Here is a 24,547-nt window from a genome sequence, read left to right as displayed (position 1 = left end):
ACACTTCATAATTCACCTTTACACCTCAGGTGATTTCCATAACAAGATAGGCTTTGCTAATTTTTAAAGATTAGCCAGGCATTTCTTGGAAATAAATTCTGAAAACATAATTAGCTACCTATACTTCTTAGAAAGTTAAACCTACTAATATTAAAAATTATAGAAATTCTATTGATTATCAGTTACTTATCTATCCTGAGAACAACAAATCTTATCCCTTCTACATAGCTATGGTTTCTCTACACAGCACACAATGATTTATCACAAGCCTGCCACCATGGCAAACTGGAAATATGATTTATCATGACCCATCCCATGAGCAAGGATACAACAATACAATCTGTACAGTGCATGGCACAATCATGTTAAAACTCACCATTACATCATGTTCAAATAAAGTGAAAGATTAAGAAAATTTTTGCATATGAAGTTTTATCAAAATAACATTTTAGTAATTTTGCAAGGTTTTCAGCTAAAGAACGCATTTAATTTTGAAAGACTTCTAAACACCAGATATATGAATTTTCCTAAAAAACCTTCGGGAGAGGGGGGACAATATCTGCACAGTTCTTACACCACTAGTTTATGAGTTGTTAGATAATTTGGCTAGACATTATTATTAGCTATTATGCAGTATGCAGACATAATTATGCCTGCATACTGCCTCCATTATGAAGTGTAAAGCTGTGCATTTTTTATGTACCCTGAGGATGTCAGTGAGATATTGATGAAAGGTAACATTCTATTAATGACCTCTGATATCTAGTATATAAGATTAAACCAATGCATACAATTTCAGCATTGTTATAAGTAAATGCATTCTTCTTACATTTTATTATTTTTTTTTAAATCAGATCCATGCATGGAAAGTCAAACTGTACAACATACCAGTCAGTGCTATGTGTGGCTAACAACTATAAGAAATAGTTAATAGATAACCATTAATAATTGCAATACTAGTATTTTTGTTAGTAAAATATTGGTATTTTTGCTTTCCAGCATTAGTTCTTAGAACTAAAAGTTGATTTTTCAATTTACACATAAGCCCAAGCTACTAACATAAAGCAGTATAATGCCTATGTTAATGGCCCTGAGCAATGGAATTTCCAACAATCAGGACTAGTGACTCAAAAAAAAAAAAAGGTACATCCTGAATATGGTGATGATTTCACATTAATATCAGATTCAAAAATTCAGAATAGTTTATTCATCATCATATTCAGAAGGCACTGATTTACCTGACTGATCTTAATTCTAAAATTAATTTCAGCAAGAACAAATTCAACACTATATCAATGCCAACCAATTGCAAATGCCACTACTCAATTCATGACGAACCCTTGCTGAACAAAAATCTCCATCCAACAAGTTGTATATTACACTTAAATTTCAAATAGAACAATGATGCACTGATTTAGAAAACTTTCTTCTAATACCTCCATAATCCTCAAGAGGATAAAGAAAGTCAGAACTGAGAAAGCAAAGCTTCTATTGCAAGAATTATTTATACTCTAATTCAAAGACTTTCTGAAACATCAAGATAGTATATTTAGAAGATAATTATTAATTCCACTTTTTCCTACTCTATTCCCTGCTTTTGTCTATCTCCCCCCTAACACACTATACAATGTTAGCAATACTCTTCAAGGACATGCCAAATTTACTCAGAGACCCAAATCTCCATTTTGAAGGTACAGCAGGAAAATGGTACAATTGCAGGTTAGCTACCAGATAGTACATAGACCCAAACCTGTCAGAACGTTTCCCAGTCAGCTGGTGCATAAAGCCACTGCCATATGCTCTTCTTGATGTACATGACCTGGAAGAGAAGTGCCTCTCGCATACTTCTCAGTATGCAGGAGGCATCATCCAAGTCATATTATGGCAAGAATAGTTTGCTCTCTGTACAGGTGTCATGTCCTTTCACTGCATATTCTTACTCTTTCTTTTAGTTTATTACCTAATCAAATAAAACATACAACAAACAATGATTAAAATAAACTTCTGAAAAATTAATTTTGACAAAAAAAAAAAAAAAAAAAAAAAAAACATGTCAAAATCCCTAAAAAATACGTTTCATTTCAATTAATGAAATAATATTTTTAGTATTTATGCAGTAGTGTATAACACTATTGCATAAATGCCAATATCAATGATGCACACTATCATTTATAAACACCCAGACCAAACTTTCTATTATTGAAAGAAACTCAAATTGCAGCTGCAATCACACTTCACCTTTGGTGTACAAATTACACACTCAGAATACCTTCCTTCCAGTCATCCCTAACCTTCTGTCCTTTGTCACTATAAAGGTACCAAGTGGGATGACGAGAACTTCTCTTCCTTTCTGTAATCAAACTATTGTTTCCGCTCCAAGCAAATCATGGAAATTAACCTCACTAGCATGAAGAATGTCATTCTCAACTCCATACAAAATTCCTGCCTACTTTCCAAGCCATACTTTAGCAAAACATGTACCAAAACAGTTATTTAAAAAAAAAATCAGCACATCACAAATGGCTTGTAGCAAGACCCACAGCTTCATGCTCAGCCTATGCTGAAGCACATACCCTCAACAAATTAAAATCTCACTTTATAAAGACCAGAAGAAACTTGCTTTCTGTCAAAGTAAAAATGGAAGTGTCTTAAAAATGTAAAAGTGTCTTACAAAGGCCATCATCAGATGCAACTTTGCTCACCTGTGCTTCCAGCACTCCCCCCCCCCCCCCTCTCACATTCAGATTGCACTATTGTTATAGCACTGAATGAGTCAGCTAAGCTCCTAGCATCAACAGTCAACGTCTCCATTATCCAGATGCCAACCAGCTAATCAATGACCATCAGTATGGATTCTGCCACTCTAGATCCATGGCTGACCTCTTGCCCTACATTATTCAATACTGAATACATGCTATAGGAAGGTATGGAGAAAAATCTGCTTTTACTTTTGACATTTTCAGAACATTCAATCTTGTTTGGCATCAAGGCCTGCTCAATAAACTGCTATCCTCAGGTCTGCATATGACCATCAGTAATTGTGTAGCAAGCTTTCTTCCTGGTTGCTCACTGCATACAATAGTGGGTGGCACCTCTCTTTGAGGTTTGCCACCAATGCAGGAATGCCCCAGGGCTCTGTTCTATTCCCTACCTTCTTTCTTCTATAAATAAATTGCCTACTCTCAGTCACCACTAATCCTATCGACAACTGTTAGTGGGGAATTCATCCTGCTCATTCAACAAACCATGCAGCACTCAGACAGCCCAAGCTTCAAGAACATCTGCAACCAGTGATCTCCACATTATCCTTCAATGGGATGGTCACCAATGCTACCAAAATGCAGTTTTTCCTTTTTTGCAACACACAAATCACCAGACCATATTCGATCTCATTCCAGGGACTCACATTTACCTCCAGTCTCTCTTGGCATAAACACATCACTTCAATAGCTTCAGCTTATAATAAACTAGTTATTCTGTTCTGCTCAAGATACCACTTTTCACCTAAACAACCACTAAACTAACTCTGTACAAATTCCAAATCTGTCCAACCTTAGAATGCTGTTAATATGTTTGGGGCAGTGCACTCAAATACCCCCTCAAAATTCTTGATGCTGTCCAGAGGAGAGCAAGTGAGTCAAGAGATGATCTCTGACTCACTTCAACCACCATCTCACAGTTATGCTGTTTCAACTCTGGGCATTTCCTGTAGGTATTTCCATGGATGCTGCTCCACTGAACTAGCAACCATCATTTTTCTGCTTTCTGTTGGGCCAGGTAAAACAAGAGCAGCTGCTGCCCAATATTGCTTTGTAGTCCAACTGCAAATGTAGTGAACATACTTCTCTTCCTCATTTATTCCATGTCCTCTGAACCATCCTTCCTCACAAAGTGTTTCCCAACAACTACAACCTCCAACTTTTCAAGAAAAATGTCAACAGATTTCTTCTTCTTTTGCATCCCCATACACAACACTGATATGCTTCTACCCTGTAATGTATGTGATCAATACACACGTTTGTTCATGCATAAATGCTTTCAATGAACAAAATCTAGATTTTGCCATCAAGAAAAAAAAAAAACTATAGTCTGAAAAGATCTGAGTTATCACTCAAGATATGAGACTACTTGAAAAGGAAGAAATTAGAGAGACATATTTGGAACTGGCATATCAATACCTCTTATCCATTCCTCCAACAAATGTCAAATCACAATGAACTTTCTCAGTTGTGGATAAAACTGACACAAAAGTTTGCTCACAACTTAGTGATGAGACTATGAATGCACTTTTAGGATCTCATTTTTTAAACTGAGGTATGAAATAAAATAGCTTTGGTATTTTTCACTATTTGGTTTTTTTGAAAAAGATTTTTTTTAATAATTATATATGATATCAATCACATGAAAATTAATGTTGTGGGGGAGATGAAGAAACGGACAACTGTTGCCATCACACACTTATATTATTGTCTCTAATAGAGCGAGTTGTTTGGTTGATTTTTTGAGATACATGATTAAAAATCTGAGTTTTCAGGAGAAAAAAAAAATTTTTTTCCTGTCCCAAATATCTATTAATGTGGGAACTGGCTGATGAAAGGTCTAGAAAAAGTTCCCCTAGTTGATAACTAGAATCGAACCTATAATGGTCTTTTTTCAGGCAGTTTAGTGCTGTGAAATAAACATCATTTTCACAGTTCTACACAGATACATTATGTATTCCATATATATATATATATATATATATATATGTAAAAATCATATAATCATTTGTTATTACAGTTATAATGAATAAAGAATTTTTATCTGATATGGTATGAACATCTTTAATAATTCCAATAAAATGAATTGACACTACATGGAGCCTATTTCTGTGAATATACTACACTGTCTTATGAAAAGTTAATATTTTTAGAAATAAATATCCTGGCTAATTCACAGTAGTTAGTTCACCAAGCTTGAAGCTGATTTATACCCTACTATTTTTGGTGATAAAAGAATACAAATTATGATTAAATGACAAATGCAAATTGCTTCAGACAGAAATTTTTTTTAAGCTTGTATAGCAAATTAATGACCAGCAGTATAATTGGAATAACCTCCAATATGAGCTAACACATAAGAACTAACAATAAACGGTTGCAGAACATACACTAAAATATCTGTAATGCTTCAGTAACCCTCTTATCATTTTTATTTAATAAGTAGCAATACAGAATCTTAACCATTTGGCACAGCAGTGAGGTAGGGAATCACTAAGAGAAAAGGAAGATCTAACAAAGATATTCTCTAGGGGGGTTTAGAACATATTTAAGGCACCACAGTACAATTACATTACACAGGAAAGCTTAAATGTTGTCAACATGATGTTTCAAAAAATTCTTTTACTTTTTTTTTTTCCATAAAAAGCATTTCTAATATACAATATAACAAATATTTAAAATGCAATTGATTCCCTGAAGAAATGGAATAATTAACAAGTATTCAAAGGCACAAGTCAAAAACCAGAGGGAAATTCTACATATTTTCACATCATGGAAGGTTGCAGCACTCCATGAAACTGACTTGGGTACAGGACAATCAACAGTCTATTCACATGGCATACCTGAATTTTTCAATTTTCAAGTTTTTTTTCCCTCTAATTTACAAGGAAGTAACTAATTCTTTGTACAAATCAGTTCCCATTTGGGAAAATTGTTGTTTAAGTTCACTATTTTGAAAACTGCACTAAATAAAAATTAAGAATGTTGAATGGTAAGTTCCCCCTTTCTTATATCTTCTGTAGCTCAGCTAAAGGCAAGGCATTAGACTGAAAAATTATCAGTTAAACAAAATAATATATATTTCTATCATAATGGCTTTGTATGCTTCTTTAGAGTTTTTGCCTTGCTTGTCCTAGGTAGGGTTGCATAACTTGTTACCTACAATAAAAAAAAAAATATTCCTCAGATATGGAGAAAAAAAAAAAGAATAAAGAAATAAAAGAAAGCTACAATTAACAGACATTTTTATGCATTTTTGAAAATTATGGAGACAACTACCATGTTTTTGAATAAAAACTTTAGTTTAATATAACTAAAATCTACATTCGACATTTCGACCTTTATGTCAAGGTCATCTTCTGGAGCATACAACTATACACAGAAAACAAGCTACACTACAATCAAACTGGTTTGTTAAAGATACTGACCAACCGCTACAACAATTGTTGGCCCTGACCTCTGGTGGGGAAAAAATAAATAAAAAATACATCAATGCTAGAGTCCTATTAATAGTGTTATCTGTTGGTTGTAGAAATACACTGGGCACAACAACAAGTAACTATTTATATACATATATTAACATCATTATTATACCTGTACATTCCAGCCAGTTGGTATGGAATGGTTTCTAATACTAGTTGAAGATTGGCTAGAGTCCTGACTTATGCTGGATCTTATATATTAGGTAGGCTGAATGTGTGCCATCCTTGGAATTTTCATGCCATCTTTGTTGTTGATATTTGGATGGTTTATCAAGATATCACAGGAAGCCTGCAAAATCTTGATAAACCATCCAAATATCAACAACAAAGATGGCATGAAAATTCCAAGGATGGCACACATTCAGCCTACCTAATATATAATATCCAGCATAAGTCAGGACTCTAGCCAATCTTCAACAACAAGTATTAGAAACCATTCCACACCAACTGGCTGGAATGTACAGGTATAATCATGATGTTAATATATGTATATAAATAGTTACTTGTTGTTGTGCCCAATGTATTTCTACAACCAACAGATAACAGTATTAATAGGATTCTAGCGTTGATGTATATATATATATATTTTTTTTTCTACCAGAGGTCAGGCCAACAATTGTTGTAGTGGTTGGTCAGTATCGTTAACAAACCAGTTTGATTGTAGTGTAGCTTGTTTTCTGTGTATAGTTGTATGCTCCAGAAGATGACCTTGGCATAAAGGTCAAAACGTCGAATGTAGATTTTAGTTATATTAAACTAAAGTTTTTATTCAAACACTGTAGTTGTCTCCATAATTTTCAAAAATGCATTCTGATCACCGTGTAAGCTTAAAAGAAAGAAGACACATTTTTAAGTAGGATGATTAATTCATACACACACACTGTCCTAACAGCTTATTTTAGAATCAAATTAAGACATCCTGAATTAAAACTAGACACATATGGGAATTTTTTTTTAAAGTTTCAATTTCACTGTAACAGCTTGTGTGGTCCATATCTCTATTACTGCAGTAATAACAGTTGTTATTACTGCAATAATAACAGTAATATTGTTATTACAACATTACTGTAGTAATTTATAATCATCCAATTGTTTATAATATTTTCATGAATATTCATAATCACTGTTTTTGATTACAGTATACAGGTCTAAATCATCTTAGCAGTTCCCTTAAATCTTTCAGTAATTCTACCATACATATAGAATCAGAGTAGGAGTAGACAGACCATTTCATACTTCAGTGGATAATTGATTCTTGATTCACTTTCCTTCCCTAATGTTAATATTTTGAATGGCCAACTAAGATCAATTTTCTCTTCTTGAACTGGCTTTCATATCTAGCCTATCCTGGTATAAACACATCTCTACCTCTTTGGCTTCCAAAAAACTTGGTATTCTTTTTCATTCTAAACATTACTTCTCTCCTTCGCAATTGCTAAACTTCATAAATACCAAATTTCTCAACCGTGCACCCCAAAATGCTTGACTGTGTCCAGAAAAGCCATTATTCCACTTCCTTCAAATCACGTACAAACACAAGTAGTCCCTGATCCATATATTCAGTTCTAAGCTTATCCAACAAAATTTTAATACTCTTCCTTATTTCATTTACCTTTGTTCTTTGGAACAACATTACTATTTTCGCCAAATGAATACAACTCCCAGCTCTTAAAGAAACACACTAGCAGATTCCTTCATTCTCTCTACTTGTTCAGGAACAGCATTCTTGTATTATATACTGGTTTCCTTATATTAACATCCCAACTACCTTGATGTGGATGAAATACCCAGAGCACCATAGAATTTTTCATGGATTAAAACATCGGTATTCTGCCTTTTCTCATGTAATTACGTTCCTCCACTGTTAACCCTTAAGAGCAATTATAGAACCATTAGTAGATTAACTGCTACAGAGTGACCTTTGTATCACTTGATTTAAAGTATACTCTGTTACTTGGAATTTCCTTCTTTGATATTTAAATCCTGAGAAACTTTTTTTTTTTTTTTTAATTCTTTAGCCAGAGCTACCGTAAATTAACAAGAGTCAAATCTGAAAGCAAATCAATATTTTTTTTTCCTTCTAAAAAACTGCTGATGGTCTTTATAGAAGAAAAAAAAATTGTTTAAATTGTTCTTGAAGTTTGCTTATAATAAAGCAAGCTTCAAGAACAATCGATTACTGCAAAGTTGGAAAAATATAAATTATTTTAGAAATGCAGGAAAAGTAGTAGGTATGTTGATTCTGATAGCTGGAAAAAAAACTTAACTACACCTCTTCAAGTCTTTAGCGCATTTCTTTTCAAAACTCTTCCCCTACCATAATAAAAACTAAGATATATATATATATATATATATATATATAGAAAAATTGCATTATGTTTAAGTTTCAAATTGAAGTAAACTGACCTCTTTTGACCTCAATAATTACACATAAAAAAGATGATATTATTTAAAGATGACTATCTCTTTAAGCTTTTGATGAAAATGCTACAATATAAGCTTAATGGATTAAAATTAATTCAGCTTCAGTAAAAACTTATTTATTACTGCTAACACTTCTACAGTGTAACAGTAGTACCATCATAGATAACATAATGAGCAAATTAATACATGATAATCAACTATATAATTTAACTGCTGCAAATGTAAAGAACTTTTGTATCTTTAAAATGTGTGTGTATGAATCAATTTAATATATTACATAAGTTCAATTTTCTAATAACGAATATAGAAGTTAATTAACTGATCAATGATCAGATATATAACTATCTGGCAAATGTAAGAAATCAATGTGAAATCATTCTTGTTTGGGTCATATTCTTGAGAGACACTTGTGACATTAAATTAAGAATTATACACGTTAACACAAGAATATTTTAATGTTTGCCAAATATTTCAGTCAACAGACTATTCTCAGTGGCTTGAAAGGAACAGTTTTTATGTGGAATACAAACAATTGATCATTCACTTTTGAATGATCAATTGTTTGTATCCCACCTTGTAAAAATTGTTCCTATCAAGCCACTGAGGATAGTCTGTTAGTTTCAGACTGAAATATTTGGCAAACATTAAAATATTCTTGTGTTAACATGTTTATAATTGTTGTTTGGGTCAGGTTTGGTGTTAAAAGTGTCACAAGCTTCCTTGAATACTGTCCATTTAAAGGAACAATGGTAAATAAATGTCATTTCCTCTTATTTTTTAAAATGGTAGTTAGCAGCCACTTAATCCTGAAAACTGATTCAATCTATATGTTCTTTGTATTTTACTGCAGCAAACCAACCAGTTTGTCCATAATAAGATTACATAAGCCTGGAATTGTAACCATCTGGAAGAGACTAGAGATATATCTGGTTGGCCGAGTGGTCAGCGTATCCGCTCTCCAGCCAAAAGGCTGCGGGTTCGAATCCCGCCGTGGGCATGGATGTTCATGATTGTCTCTGAAAATACTAGTGGTGATGATGGGCGGTAGATGGTAGTTGCGGTTCGTTGTAGTTGGTGGAATGTAGAGAGTAGGTGCCCTCCCTCAATGAGTCTTTGAACTCCCTGGAGGTGTTATGTAATAATAATAATAATAATAATATACTCCTTGGAAAGAAATCAATGGACACCATAGTGTGAGAAACAAACAGCCATGGCACTCACCTTAATAAGATACAGGGCCTCCTTTGCTGTGATGACTGCAGCAATCCTACAGGGCATATTTTCCACAAGCATGATAGTGATCAATGGGAATTTTAGGCAATTCTTCCTGTAGGCATGTAATGAGGTCATGGACTATTGTGGGACAGAGATCAGGGTTCCGTGAAGGCCAGTCAAGTGCAGTGATGTTCATATCCACAAATTTACAGCAGCAGCTTTGTGACACGTTGCACTGTCTTGATAAAAGAGACAACGGTCAGTTCCATAGAAACGCCATAAAGTAGGAAGCACTGCATCATCCAGAATGTTTAGTTACCCCTCAGAGTTCAATGTTTGTAGCACTACAAACAGAGCTTAGAGGCCAAACCAGGAAAAACAGGACTATACCATCATACTGCCACCTCTGAATTTCATTGTAGTTATGCACTCTAAGGTAAGAGACAGTTGTTGTCCATCTGCTCAGCAGAGGGTCTAGCATGATTTGTTGCTCAATAACAATTTTCCAAGATACATCTCGCTGTACATGGTCTTTGCACCACTGAAGATGACACTGCATGTTGGTTCAGGTCATGTGGGCTTGCATATTGCCATCCTACCATGGAAACCAATGTTGTAAGCCTCCGTCCGTTCTGAATGTTTTTTATGCAGATTCATGTTCCAGTCGATGCCCGGAACTCCACATTCAACGTTCGGCCAACAAATGGCATTTTAACATATTATCCTTCGTAGTACCTTACAGTCACATTCGGTGAGTAGCACTTGCAGTTGACTCCCTGTGCTTCCATTTCAGTATTGTATCACTGATTGTTGACCTGGGATGGCTCAATATGTCAACATTTGCTGAACAGATCAGCCTTTAACATGGCATCCTATCACAATACCTCTTTCAGACAGTCAGTTCCCCAGACACAGCTGCACTGACTTCAGAGCATCATATTCCACCAATTTATGCTGGCTGCAACCATGTTACTCATTACATGGCATGATGCACCTTGCGCACAGGGATGTCCATCAACTTCTTTCCAAGCAGTCTACTTTCTCTGTTGGAAGGGAAAAAAGGAATATAATCTCTAAATTTTTCCAATTTTTTTTTTGAAAAAGAAATGGAAAATTTGAATTGTGTAAATAGTGGATAAGTTACCGATTTAAGGAAAGGTCAGTTCTTTTGCATTTATAGTGATGTGCTAACAGGCCTTCATTTGAGCAAATAACATGGGCTCAGAGGACAAGGATTTTAATTAGAAAATTTCTGGATGGACAGATGCTGGAATCTGCAGGGTTATATCTTCCTGTTAAAGATAGGCTTTCTGTAAATGGCATGCATCATCTTCCATACATAATGCTCTATAAGGAAGATGATATATATGAGGCAGTCTGAAAAAGGCAATCTACTATCTTTTCTTTTCCTATAGTAATTTGATGCAATGATGGACAATATGATTTAATCAAATACCTATTATCTACCCTGAGGGGTGGACAAGATAATTATGATAATACTACATGAAAAAGTTATACAATTACTAACTTTTTTGAATGGAGAGATGATGGCTAGTATGGTATGCTCAGTATGTTATCACCTGATTGTTGACCTGGGATGGCCCAATTTGTCAAAAATAAATATTATTTTTTATCTTAGGAATATTTGAAGTTTATTATGGATGAACTCACTGCTCTGTCTCTACATGACATTTTTAAGGTCTGTAAATGTCACCCTGTCATGTTGTACCATCATTTTATACTGTAGACAACAGAATCAGCAAATGGTGGGAAGTCAACTGAATAAATTTATATAGAATAAGAGAGAAATTAGTCAAAACACTAAATTAGCTGTATACAAGAGTGTGTTCAAACCAATTTTAACTTATGGATCTGGGAGCTGGGTTAAAAGTAAAACACTTGACCAAAGACTAGAGATCGCAGATATGAGAGTACTGAGAAAGATTAGCAGCGTGAACAGATAGCATCAATGGCAATATCATATTAAAAAGAGGATATTAGGAAAGAACTTGACATTGTCAGCATCCAGGAATGCATTAGCAGAGCTAATCTCAGTTGGTATGGTCACTTAAACAGAATGGGAGAGGAAAGATTAGCAAAACAAGTGTTCAAGTGCCAGGTTGGCAAGAAAAAGACCCAGAAGAAGAAGAACAAGATATAGGTGGATTGATACAGTAAAAAGTGCCTTAGAACATAGAAATATAAGATCTAATAATGTTGGAGTCTTGACAGGTTACATTTGGAGAATAATTGTAGATAGGAAGTTAGTAATGATGTAATTTTCATGTAGTACTATCATATCCTGTACACCCCTTGCGGGTACATGTCTGGAATTTGATGATGATTGTAAATGTCATCTTTCATATTTTGGGCTAACCAGCTACTCAGTGAAGAAGAGAATTAGTGAGCATCTGTTCAAAGAGAGGCCACAAGGCAATGTTACAGAATATCACTTAAATTGGAATTATGGCTTATCCATGCCTAAAGTTGAACTGATTCGGATCCTAGGCAAATGCATTTAAGTTAGATCCATAATACAATGTTTCTGGTTTAATTTGTATGATGTCATCCTTCTAACATGCTTTACTTGCCTTGAATGGTTAACCAAATGCTGAAGGTTCTTCCTTGTTTTCTACATTTACTGGAATGGATTGTTATTTTCAGTGAAATATTTGTTGATTTTGTTTATTATCGTGTTTTTTTTTTATTTCTCTATTTCTCAAATTATCACTATTTTGTTTTTCTATCATTGTCTGCAGTGTAATTAAGAAACCTTTTACACGTATATAGATCTGATAATTCTGCAGTTAACTGTCTCTTTTTTTATTCTCAACTATGATATATACAGTTGACCATGCACTTAATGATACCTTTAGTTGTGTTCATCTTACCCCCCCCCCTCCACCCGATAAGTTATTCTGGGAGTTACGACTTACACATTGATTACTCATAACTATTATCTTTTGGGAAATAACAGCATATACTAAAACATTAATTATAATAACTTTAATTAATACTTTCCTATATTTTGGCAACATTACATCCATCATCAGGGATCACAAAAACAATGATATGTGCACACAGGCTCTACCACTGGGAAAATGAAGCTAAAGTCGGGGCTAGAGTACTAAATGACTTCTGCTAGTGGGCTAGATTGGGTGGTCATGGCTGTTGAAGTTTGGAAAGATTTTCAGGACTGAGGCAGATTTGAGGAAGAGCCTCACATATTTGTATTTGGGTGGGTTATAGAGAAGAATTCTTCCAGCATATCCTGAGTGGCTGTAATGGTGGAACTGGATGTAGTTCTTTTTAAGGTTCGTAGTAGGACAGTTTGGAACAGCAAGGGACCTAGTAGACACCTTGTGGGTTTAGTTAATGTGGTTGGTCTTTGGTGAAGTGGATAAGGGATGTCAATTTTTTTATGTAGTCTATAAGTGGTTGTAAGGTTATATTTCCTTAGGATTTCTGTCAATTTTTCAGATGTGCCCCAGATATATGGAATGGGTGATAGAACTTGAGTAACCTCTGCTCTGAAGGGGGAGGGTAGGAGGGGGTTACGGCTACAGGGTTTTAATTCTTTATGGATTTCTTGGGGATTGTAGCCATTGACTAAGAAAGTGTTGAGAATATGGTCCAGTTCACTAGTTGGGACACTGTTTAATTTTGTCCTGTTATATACGGTTTTTTAATCCCATATTATTGAGGTGTGGGGGGGGGACTGCTGGTGAATGTATTTACCAGTACATGTGGGTTTTCTGTTAATGGAGAATACCGGGGATACATCAGGCTGGCGTGTAATCAGAGTGTCTAGGAATGTGACACTGTTATTGTTGTTTTCCTTTTCTAAGGTAAACTGGATCCTGTATTGTTTACATAGGTTAAGAAAATGTGGAGCATATCCAGGCCATGTAGCCAAACAAAAAACACATCTTCAAAGGTCTCCATGAAGAAATGGTGAGAAATGGCTGTTCCCTCTATCTGTTCACAGAATTTTCCTTGTCAAATGAAATAGCTTGAGTTCAAGGTGAACTGAAACAGGTCTGAGAAACCACAGGAAATATGGCTTGGATGAAGTCTAAGGTATCTTTGAGTGGAACATTACTGAATAAAGAGGAGACATCATAAATGACATTAAGTCAATGTGTTGAAGTGTGAGGATTTCTATACTGGCTTTAAAGTGGGCTGAGGTTTTTCTGTGTGTGTGTGTGTGTGTGTGTGTGTGTGAAGGTGTGTTGCCAGTATATTGTGTAAGCATTTTGACTAAATATTTGGCTAATTTATATGTGGTTGAATCAATGCCATAAACAATGGCACATTTTATTTATGGATTTTTAGTAGTCCACATATCCAAGGTGGGGAGTAACGACTAGAGTTGTACAATTTTATTTTGTTAGACCTCCACAGCCCAAGTGGTAACATTTTTAAAAAGCTTATGGAGTGTTCTGATCTGTGTATTGGTGGGATCGTAGTCTAAATGAAGGTAGGTAGAGCGATCTCGAAGTAAGGAGGCAAGCTTACCTGTGTAAACTAATTGGTTTAAAACCACAGTGGTCAAAGCTGTATAACTGAGAGGAGACCTCCACATAGCCTTTAAAGGACTGCAGAGAACCGACCAGGGCTTCTGACCTAATGTCCAATCCTCACCTTCTCGTGGTGCTCCCTGTTGGGTATCTACTTGGATACTGAACGAACGAGGATGGGCTGGCAATTTGGGATTTAGCCAACCAAACTGTATTCTTATTGGTTAAACCAAAATAAAAAATGATGGTACAACACGACAAAATTTCATGCCGGCTGGGGCATCGCCCGGTTAAACAAAGCCCCCTTGTTTTTGCCAAGGAACCAGGGCGAACAGTGAAAAGTCAGCTACTGGAACAAATCTGAAAACACACCCCAACTCAACATCACCAGAGTTAAAGATCGGTACTATCAACATAAGAAGTCTGAATGGCAAAAAAATGGAGCTAGGTGAGGAATTAGATAAGTACCAGATCGACATAATAGGGGTGACTGAAACAAAAAATACAAAAACTTTCTGGGCAATAAATACAAAATGTTATATTCAGGCAATGACATTCAAGGAAAAGAAGGAGTAGCCATAGCATTCAACACAAAAAAAGAGGCTAATCTTCTTGAATGGCAGTCAGCCCCAAGTAGAGTAATGTGGGCAAATATGAGAATGGGGAACTGGACAATGATACTTATTTGTGCCTATGGTCCCACAGAAGGTTCTACTAAGGTAGAAGTGGAGGAATTTTTTGAGACTTTAGAAAAAGCAAATGACACAATGAAAAAGGAAAAGTTGGTCCTTGTTGGGGATTTAACTAGCAGAGTAGAAAATGATTGTCAGATATACAAAAATATTTTGGGAAAATTTGGAGAAAAGAGCAAAGCTAATAATAATGGCAAATATTTGTTGGATTTCTGCTCAGGACATGGACTGGTTATTACTAACACCATGTTCCAACATAAAAATGTGCACAAATTCACATGGAAAGAAGAGGCAAGGAATAATAAAAGTCTCATTGACTATGTTATTGTTGATAGTGATGTTTTCTCCCTGGTGCAGGACACCAGAGTGTACAGAGGATTTGAAATTGGAAGTGATCACTATGTAGTCTTGAGCAGGATAAAATTGAATTTCATATTGAAAAGAATAACATGTAAGAAAGTTTCAAAGCGAATAAAAGTTGAGCAGCTCTCAGATGTGAACTGTAGACTAAAATACACAAAGATTATTGAAAAAAAAAAGAAAGAGTTTGAGAACAGGAATCAAACCTTGGAGATTCAGTAGCAAGCCTTGAAGAAAGCCCTGATTGATTCAGCTAGAGAGGTATGTAATGCAGTTGTCTGCAAGGACAGAAAAATTAGAACTCCATGGTGGACACAGGAAGTTAAAGAAGAAAGCATACCAAAAGTTCCTGACAAATAAGTCAGCTTGTGCTCTTAGAGAATACAGAGACAAATGCAAGAATGCTAAACACTGTGTAAAACTAGCTAAACAAAAGTCATTGGAGGACTTCGGCAAGAATATAGAAAATAAATATCAAGAAGGAGGCAAAATATTCTGGAGGTTGTTGAAGAAGCTTAGGAATGGAGGAAAGAGTGCTGTAAAAGGAGTTAGAGATGAGAAAGGTGAAAGGAAAACAGGAGAAAAAGATATCCATGAAGTATGGAGTAATTACTTTGAAAAACTGCTAAATGAAACAAGCAATGATGACAGCACAGTGGTAAAAAACACTGCCCAGGCGTGCAGTCAGGAATACATATCTACTTGAAGTAGAAAAAGCCATCAGAGGCTTGAAATGTGGAAAGGCAGCAGGAGCAGATATTCGAACAAAAATGCTGAAGTATGGTGGTATAAAAGTCTCACAGTGGCTGCACTTCATAGTTCAGAAAGCTTAGACAGAGGGATGAATTTCCGATGATTGGAGTAGAGCTCTCATTGCACCCATATATAAAAAGGGAAATAAAACTAAATGTGAGAATTACAGAGGTATTTCCCAACTGAGTGTTCCTGGCAAGATCTATGCAAGTATACTTGAGAAACAGTTGAGAAGAATTGGAAGAAAAGCTGGGTGAAGAACAAGCTGGCCAAATAGAGGCTGTCAGGATCAGATCTTCACTTTACAACAAATAGTCGAGAAAGCAGAGGAATATGACAAAGATCTCTATTTAAGTTTTGTCGAATTGGAAAAGGCATATGACCAGGTGCCAAGAGAGAAACTATTCAATACACTACAGTTATATGGTGTCAATGGGGCATTATATCAAGCAATACTTAGTCTTTATTTGAGTTGTAAGTCGGCAGTTAGAATTGGAGGAAGCACAGGAAGATGGTTTAATGTTAAATCTGGTGTGAGACAAGGATGTCTTATCCCCTCTGTTATTCATTATCTATATGGATCACATTATGAAGGAAAGTGGTATTAAACATGATATCAGAATTGGAGATGTCAGCTCTTTGCTTTATGCGGATGATGTTATACTTCTAAATAAATCTGCTACAAGTCTGCAAGATTCTCTAACTAAATTGAATAACTGTTGTATGAAGGTCAGCAATAAAAAGACAAAGACAATGAAAATAGGCAGAATCATTGAAAATGTCAACTGTGTTGTGAATGGAGAACTTGTGGAACAAGTAAAACATTTCAGCTACTTATGCACGATTTTTAGTGAAGATGGTAAATTAAATATAAAAATAGACAACAGAATCAGCAAAGCTGGTATGGAGGGAAGTCAATTGAATAAATTCATATGGAATAAGAGAGAAATTTGTCAGAACACTAAATTAACTGTATACAAGACAGTGTTCAAACTAGTTTTAACTTATGGATCCGAGAGCTGAGTCAGAAGTAAAACACTTGACCAAAGACTAGAGACTGCAGATATGAGAGTCCTGAGAAAGATTATAGGCATGAACAGATGGCATCAATGGCAATATCATATTAAAAAAGGGGATATTAGGAAAGAACTTGACATTGTCAGCATCCAGGAATGCGTTAGCAGAGCTAATCTCAGGTTGTATGGTCACCTAAACAGAATGGGCGAAGAAAGATTTGCAAAAGAAGTTTTCTCAGCCAGGTTGGCAGCAAAACGACCCAGAGGTAGACCAAGATACAGGTGGATTGATACGGTACAAAGTGCCTTAGATGATAGAAATATAAGATCTGATAATGTTGGAGTCTTGACAAGTAACAGACTGATTTGGAGGAAAATTGTAGATAGGAAGTTAGTAATGACGTAATTTTTTTCATGTAGTGCTATCATATCCTGTACACCCCTTGAGGGTACATGGCAGTAATTAAATTTGGTAATTACTATTCTGTTGTTGCTTTTTACTTATTGCAGAGCTTCTTCAAATTCTTTTCTTGAGAGGTTGCTTTTATGATGATTTAAGCATGAGTGAGTATGCTGGCTACATACAGTCTGATGCTGTTGGCAATATGTTTGGGAAGGCTGAGAATACCATGTTCTACTTAGATCATTATTTCTTCTGCAGGAATTTTGTTTAGGTGTTAGTATGTAGTTATGGACATACGTGAGTGTGTTAATTGCTTCTGGCTTCAGGGTGAAAGATGATTGCTGTTTCCATCATATTATGTGCAAACAATAGCTGTAATCCAATTGCTATCACATCTATGCTGGGAATTGAAACAATATGCCAATGCAAAACATAATATAGTAAAGAAGTGCTCTAAGAGATGATTTAATATTAAACTACATATTAAGTGCACAAACTTATAAAAATGTAATAATTCAAATTAGAATAAGGTTCTATTACTTACTTCAAAAAATTTAGTATTGCAATTTCATATATTACTATGATTACTGTTAAGATTATGGCAGTACATTAAGGCTTTTCAATTTTCTTTGAATAAATTTTCATGTTTGAATGCACTTCAGTCAAACTCCAAACTAAAAATTTGAGTTTTTAACTCTGTTACTGAATAAAACTGAGTAACAGGGTTAAATTTCTTCCCAAGATGCTTATGAAAATCACAGATAGTCTTGGATCATTCATCAGCACTGCTAAAGGATAAAGACTGACTGTCCATCAAACTTCAAAAAATTAGTTAGGGCTAAACGGCCTGGTCTACTCTCTTTGAGCAATAAAAGGCATTACTAATTTTTTTTTTTGTAATGGTATCAAATTAAGTTTTGTAAACAAAAAGAAAAAAGTACATATTCTTTCCATTTCCAGTGTAACTGTCTACTTACCTGGAAAACAAATTGATCTGAATGTTCATTAATAGTTCACACAATGTGTAGTTTTGATGATGCTATGTTACAAAAGAGAAATAAATAATCACTGTAAATTCTTTCATAAGTTTAATTTTTTCACCTAGACCCATATTTCTGTCCATTTTAATTTGTTGAAATAACAGATACAGTACATTTGTTACACATAATTTGATAATAAATTTTATTGTTTTGTAATATTAACTTACCTCATCATAAGAACCTCTTTTTGTAGTACTGTGAGTTGATCTCTGAGATGGGCCCTTACTTGCTTTAACACTTCTTGTTCGTCGAGGAGGAAGTGAACTTGCACCACGAGAAATTCTGTTAACACAAATTTTTTGGATTAAAAAAAAATTATATGTTTATACTGATGCATTACATACTGAAGAAGTGGAGATTTATAATCTTTTGAGGTAAAGTTTTACTCTCTTCTTGTTCTTAATATGATGAACTTCTTACAAGTACAAGAATGCAGACCATGTGATCAGGGGCGCGCCAGTAGTGTTCGGCACCTGTGTGCAAAACTTTAGTTAGCGCCCCTATTCCCCCCCCCCTCCAATAAAAAAATCACTTTAAAAAAACGTTTTTTTTTAAATATTTCCTCCTCTTTGGTGCCTTTACTATCCTGGCACCTGTGTGCATCGTACACATTGCGCATATGGCCAGCATGCCCCTGCATGTGATCAATATCATGAATACATACAAACAGCTGCTGAAGCTCCATCATATAAATTCATTCTGAAAATACATCATGTTTAGTTATTTCCACATGTACCCACACACACACACAATAGCATAATAGGCAGTTAAATTATCCTGTGGAATGCTCTGGTCTGAATTTGCTTGTGGCCAGTATATTCGTGGGTTCTTCGGCAGGGTTTGTGAAAAGAAAAACTAATTTCTGGAAGAAAAACCAAAAATCCCGTCTCTACCATTAAATAGGCTAATTCACTTTCAGCTAAAATAACGTTATAAAGGCTCATGTCCTAGATAGGATTCAAATCCCAAGCTGTGGAATGCATGTAAAAACAGCAAACAGTGAAAAAATAACATTATACCTTGGTATTTTAAACCAAATTAGAAAATGATGGTACAACATAACAAAATTTCATGCCAACACAACAAAATTTCATGCCGGAGGACTTGTTTAACCAAGCGTCGCCTGGTTAAACAAGGCCCCCGTTGTTTTCACCAGGGAACCAGGGTAAACAGCGAAAAGTCAGCTATTGGAACAAATCTGAAAAAACACCCCAACTCAACATCACCAGAGTTGAAGATCAGTATTATCAACATAAGAAGCAGGAATGGCAAAAAACTGAAACAAAAAAGACAAAAACTAGTGAGATCTTTCTGAGCAATAAATACAAAATGTTATATTCAGGAAATGATAATCAAGGAAAAGAAGGAGTAACCATTGTATTCAACACTAAATACGAGGCTAATCTTCTTGAATGGCAGGCAGTCTCAAGTAGAGTGATGTGGGCAAATATCAGAATGGGGAACTAGACAATGAGACTTATTTGTGCCTATGGTCCCACAGAAGGTTCTACTAAGGAAGAAGTGGAGGAATTTTTTTGAGGATTTAGAGAAAGCATCTGACACAATGAAAAAGGAAAAGTTGGTCCTTATTGAGGATCTAAATAGCAGAGTAGGAAATGATTGTCAGACATACAAAAATATATTGGGAAAATTTTGAGAAAAGAGCAAAGCTAATAACAATGGTATTTGTTGGATTTCTGCTCAGGACATGGACTGGTTATTACTAACACCATGTTCCAACATAAAAATGTGCACAAATTCGCATGGAGAGAAGAGGCAAGAAATAAGAAAAGTCTCATTGACTATGTTATTGTTGATAGTGATGTTTTCTCTCTGGTGCAGGACACTAGAGTGTACAGAGTATGTGAAATTGGAAGCGATCACTATTTAGTCTTGAGCAGCATAAAATTGAATTTCATATTGAAAAGAATAACATGCAAGAAAATTTTAAAGCGAATTAAAGCTGAGCAGCTCTCAGATGTGAACTGTAGACTAAAATACACAAAGATTATTCAAGAAAAAATGAAAGAGTTTGAGAACAGGAACCAAACTTTAGAGATTCGGTGGCAAGTCTTGAAGAAAACCTCGATTTATTCAGCCAGAGAGGCATGTGGTGAGGTTGTCTGCAAGGATAGAAAAATCAGAACTCCATGGTGGCAATGAAGTTAAAGAAGAAAGCATATCAAAAGTTCCTGGCAAATAAGTCAGCTGTGCTCTTAGAGAATACAGAGACAAATGTAAGAAAGCTAAACACTGTGTAAAACTAGCTAAACAAAAGTCATGGGAGGACTTTGGCAAGAACATAGAAAATAAATATCAAGAAGGTGGCAAAATAATTTGGAGTTTGTTTGTTGAAGAAGCTTAGAAATGGAGGAAAGAGTGCTGTAAAAGGAGTTAGAGATGATAAAGGTGACATGAAACGGGAGAAAAAGATATCTTTGAAGTATGGAGTAATTACTTCGAAAAATTGCTAAATGAAACGAGCAGTGATAGCACAGTGATAAACAACACTCAACTGGCATACAGTCAGGAATACATATCCATACTTGAAGTAGAAAAAGCCATCAAAGGCTTGAAATGTGGAAAGGAAGCAGAAGTAGATGATATTCAAACAGAAATGCTGAAGTATGGTGGTATAAAAGTCTGACAGTGGCGGCACTGCACAGTTCAGAAGGCCTGGACAGAGGGACGAATTCCCGATGATTGGAGTAGAGCTCTCATAGTACCCATATATAAAAAGGGAAATAAAACTGAATGTGAGAATTAGTAGAGGTATTTCTCTACTGAGTGTTCCTGGCAAAATCTATGCAGGTATACTTGAGAAACGGTTGAGAAGAATTGTAGAAGAAAAGCTTGGTGAAGAACAAGCTGGATTCAGGCCAAATAGATGCAGTCAGGATCAGATCTCCACTTTACGACAAATAGTCGAGAAAGCATGGGAATATAACAAAGATCTGTATTTAAGTTTTGTCGATTTGGAAAAGGTATATGACAAGGTGTCAAGAGAGAAGCTATTCAATACGCAACAGAAATGGGGCATTATATCTAGCAATACTTAGTCTTTATTTGAGTTGTAAGTCAGCAGTTAAAATTGAAGGAAGTACAGGAAGATGGTTTAATGTTTAATCTGGTGTGAGACAAGGATGTACCTTATCCCCTCTGTTATTCATTATCTATATGGATCACATTATAAAGGAAAGTGGTATTAAACATGATATCAGAATTGGAGATGTTAATGTCAGCTCTTTGCTTTATGCAGATGATGTTATACTTCTAAATAAATCTGCTACAAGATTCTCCGACTAAATTGAATAACTGTTGTAATAGATATGGTATGAAGGTCAGCATTCAAAAGACAAAGACAATGAAAATAGACAGAATCATTGAAAATGTCAACTGCATTGTGAATGGAGAACCTGTGGAACAAGTAAAACATTTCACTACTTTGGCACGATTTTTAGTGAAGATGGTAAAATAAATATGGAAATAGACAACAGAATCAATAAAGCTGGTATAGTAGAAAGTCAATTGAATAAATTCATATGGAATAATAGAGAAATTAGTCGTAACACTAAATTAGCTGTATACAAGACTGTGCAAACCAGTTTTAAGTTATGGATCTCAGAGCTGGGTCAGAATCAATCAATGGCAATATCATATTAAAAATGAGGATATTAGGAAAGAACTTGACATTGTCAGCATTCAGGAATGCGTGAGCAGAGCTAATCTCATCTGGTATGGTCATTGGCAAAACAAGTGTTCTCTGCCAGGTTGACAGGAAAACGACCCAGAGGAAGACCAAGATATAGGTGGATTGATACAGTACAAAGTGCCTTAGACGATAGAAATATAAGATCTGATAATATTGGAGTCTTGACGAGTAACAGATTGATCTGGAGGAAAATTGTAGATAGGAAGTTAGTAATGATGTAAATTTTTCATGTAATACTATCATGCCAATGACTTTATGCGTGGGTTATGCATGGAGAGTGGTGTGGAATTTGTGGATGTGTGGAATGAGTTCGATGGGCGAAAGGACTTATGTAAGATGGATGGGTTACATTTGAATGGAGTTGGTGTACGGAGTGTTGATGAATGATGTGGAAGTGGATGTACAGACTCAGGGAAACTAGATTTATTAAGAGGGGGGGGAGTAGATATGCAGACTTTAGGGGGGGCAGTTAAGTGTATGAATGAGTATATTATGCCCGGGCGAGTACGACGGACAACAAATCAGAATGGGATAATTAGTATAAGGAATCAAAGTAGGGATGGGACAAATGGCTTCTGCGATTCATGTACACTAATGCCAGGAGTATTAGGAACAAGAAGGAAGAGTTTTTGGCCATGGTTGGCACTTCCAAGCCACAGGTTGTCGGTATTAGTGAAACATGGCTGACAGAAGATGATAAAGCTAGTGGGATTGAATGCGATGGGTATAGCGTGTTCAGGAGTGACAGGGTGAATAAAAAGGGGGGAGGAGTGTTATTGATGATAGCTGATGAGCTTCAGCCAAGGAGTATAGAATTTGAACTGCAGGATGGGGAAAAAAGCACATTTGAGGCTGTTTGGTGTGAGATACAATCTAGCAGAACAAAATATACAATTGGGTGCTGCTATAGACCGGGTGATGGAGTGGATGGTGGGAATAGTATGCATAAGCAAATAGAAGAAATGAATGGAAGGAGGGTAATTATTATGGGTGATTTCAATTATGGTAACATTGACTGGAAAGAGGAGAGGGCACATGGGAGGAAGGAATTGGATTTTATGCAGTTATTAAGGGACAACTATCTACGGCAACATGTATTGGAAAATACCAGGGGGCAGAGAGTGCTGGACCTAGTAATTGCAACTGAGAATGTAGCTGTAACGAACATGACCATGTTGCCACCAATTGGTGAGAGTGACCATAAGGTCATGACTTGGGAGGTGGCTAAAGGAGTCGAATTTACAATTAAGACAGGGTATATGTGGAATTACCGGGCTGGTAAGTATGACAAGCTTAGGTGTGTGCTTGGCTCAATGCCATGGCATGTAAAACTGCAAGGGCTGGATGTTGATGGTGCATGGGAGGTGGTTAAGAACTGTTTGCAGGAGGCAATGGTTGACTGTATACCAAGAGTCCGAATAATAAATCAGGTAGGGGTTAAATGGATGAATAACACTATTAAGCTTGAGCTGCAAAAAAAGAAACAATTGTGGAGGGAATTTAAGGAGAAGGGTGACCATCAGGTGCATGAACAGTATAAAGCTCAGGCCAGGATGGTAACAAGGGTGGTAAGAAAAGCAAAAGCAGATTACGAAAGGAAATTGGCCATGCAGGCTAAAGAGAATCCCAAACAGTTTTTTCAATATGTTGCAAGTAAAAGGAAAAATGCTCATGGTAGAATGATCTTAAAAAATGCTGAGGGTAGGGAGGTAACTGAATCAGTCGATGTTGTGGAATTACTGAGCGAGCACTTTGCAAGAGTATATCATCCAGGTGGTGGCTTTGCGGAAATGGAGGAACCAACAGCTTATACTGGAATTGTGATGAATGAGGTAGAGGTAACTAGTCTATTACAGAACCTCAATGTCAATACATCTGTGGGATTGGATGGTATACCAGCTCGTGTCGTACGTGAAACGGCCAAAGAATTGTCAGTGCCCTTGCCCATTATGTTTAATTTGAGCCTCAGGACTGGGTCAGTCCCAAGGGGGTGGAAAGAGGGGAAAATAGTTCCACTGCACAAAGGTGGTTCCAAGGCTGCTGTTGAAAATTACTGGCCAATCAGCATAACAGGAATCATTATCAAGGTCTTAGAGAAAATAGTCAAGAGGAAAATACAAGATTGGATAGAAGAAAATGGGATACTGTATCGGGGACAGCATGGTTTTGTG

The 24,547-nt window shown here is 35.8% G+C and overlaps 1 protein-coding gene across 2 annotated transcripts in view; it reads right to left on the bottom strand.

Moving 5' to 3' along the window:
• Positions 1-4,807: 4,807 nt before the first annotated feature.
• ReepA (Receptor expression enhancing protein A) overlaps positions 4,808-24,547 on the bottom strand; it is a 194,292-nt gene continuing 174,552 nt past the window's right edge. For both annotated transcript variants that reach the window (XM_090392373.1, XM_090392374.1), the window contains 2 exons: positions 18,832-18,946; positions 4,808-5,918 (listed from right to left, as the gene is read on the bottom strand). In XM_090392373.1, coding sequence (XP_090248499.1) covers positions 5,847-5,918; positions 18,832-18,946 — 187 coding nt within the window. In that variant the 3' untranslated portion in view covers positions 4,808-5,846. The remainder of the gene's footprint in view (positions 5,919-18,831; positions 18,947-24,547) is intronic.

Source organism: Typopeltis vanoorti, chromosome 5, assembly GCF_054136105.1.
Source record: "Typopeltis vanoorti isolate ZY-2024b chromosome 5, IOZ_Tvanoo_1.0, whole genome shotgun sequence".
Classification (NCBI taxonomy): domain Eukaryota; kingdom Metazoa; phylum Arthropoda; class Arachnida; order Uropygi; family Thelyphonidae; genus Typopeltis; species Typopeltis vanoorti.
The sequence above is the reverse complement of the archived record's forward strand: the minus strand, read 5'-3'. Positions and strand labels throughout refer to the sequence as shown.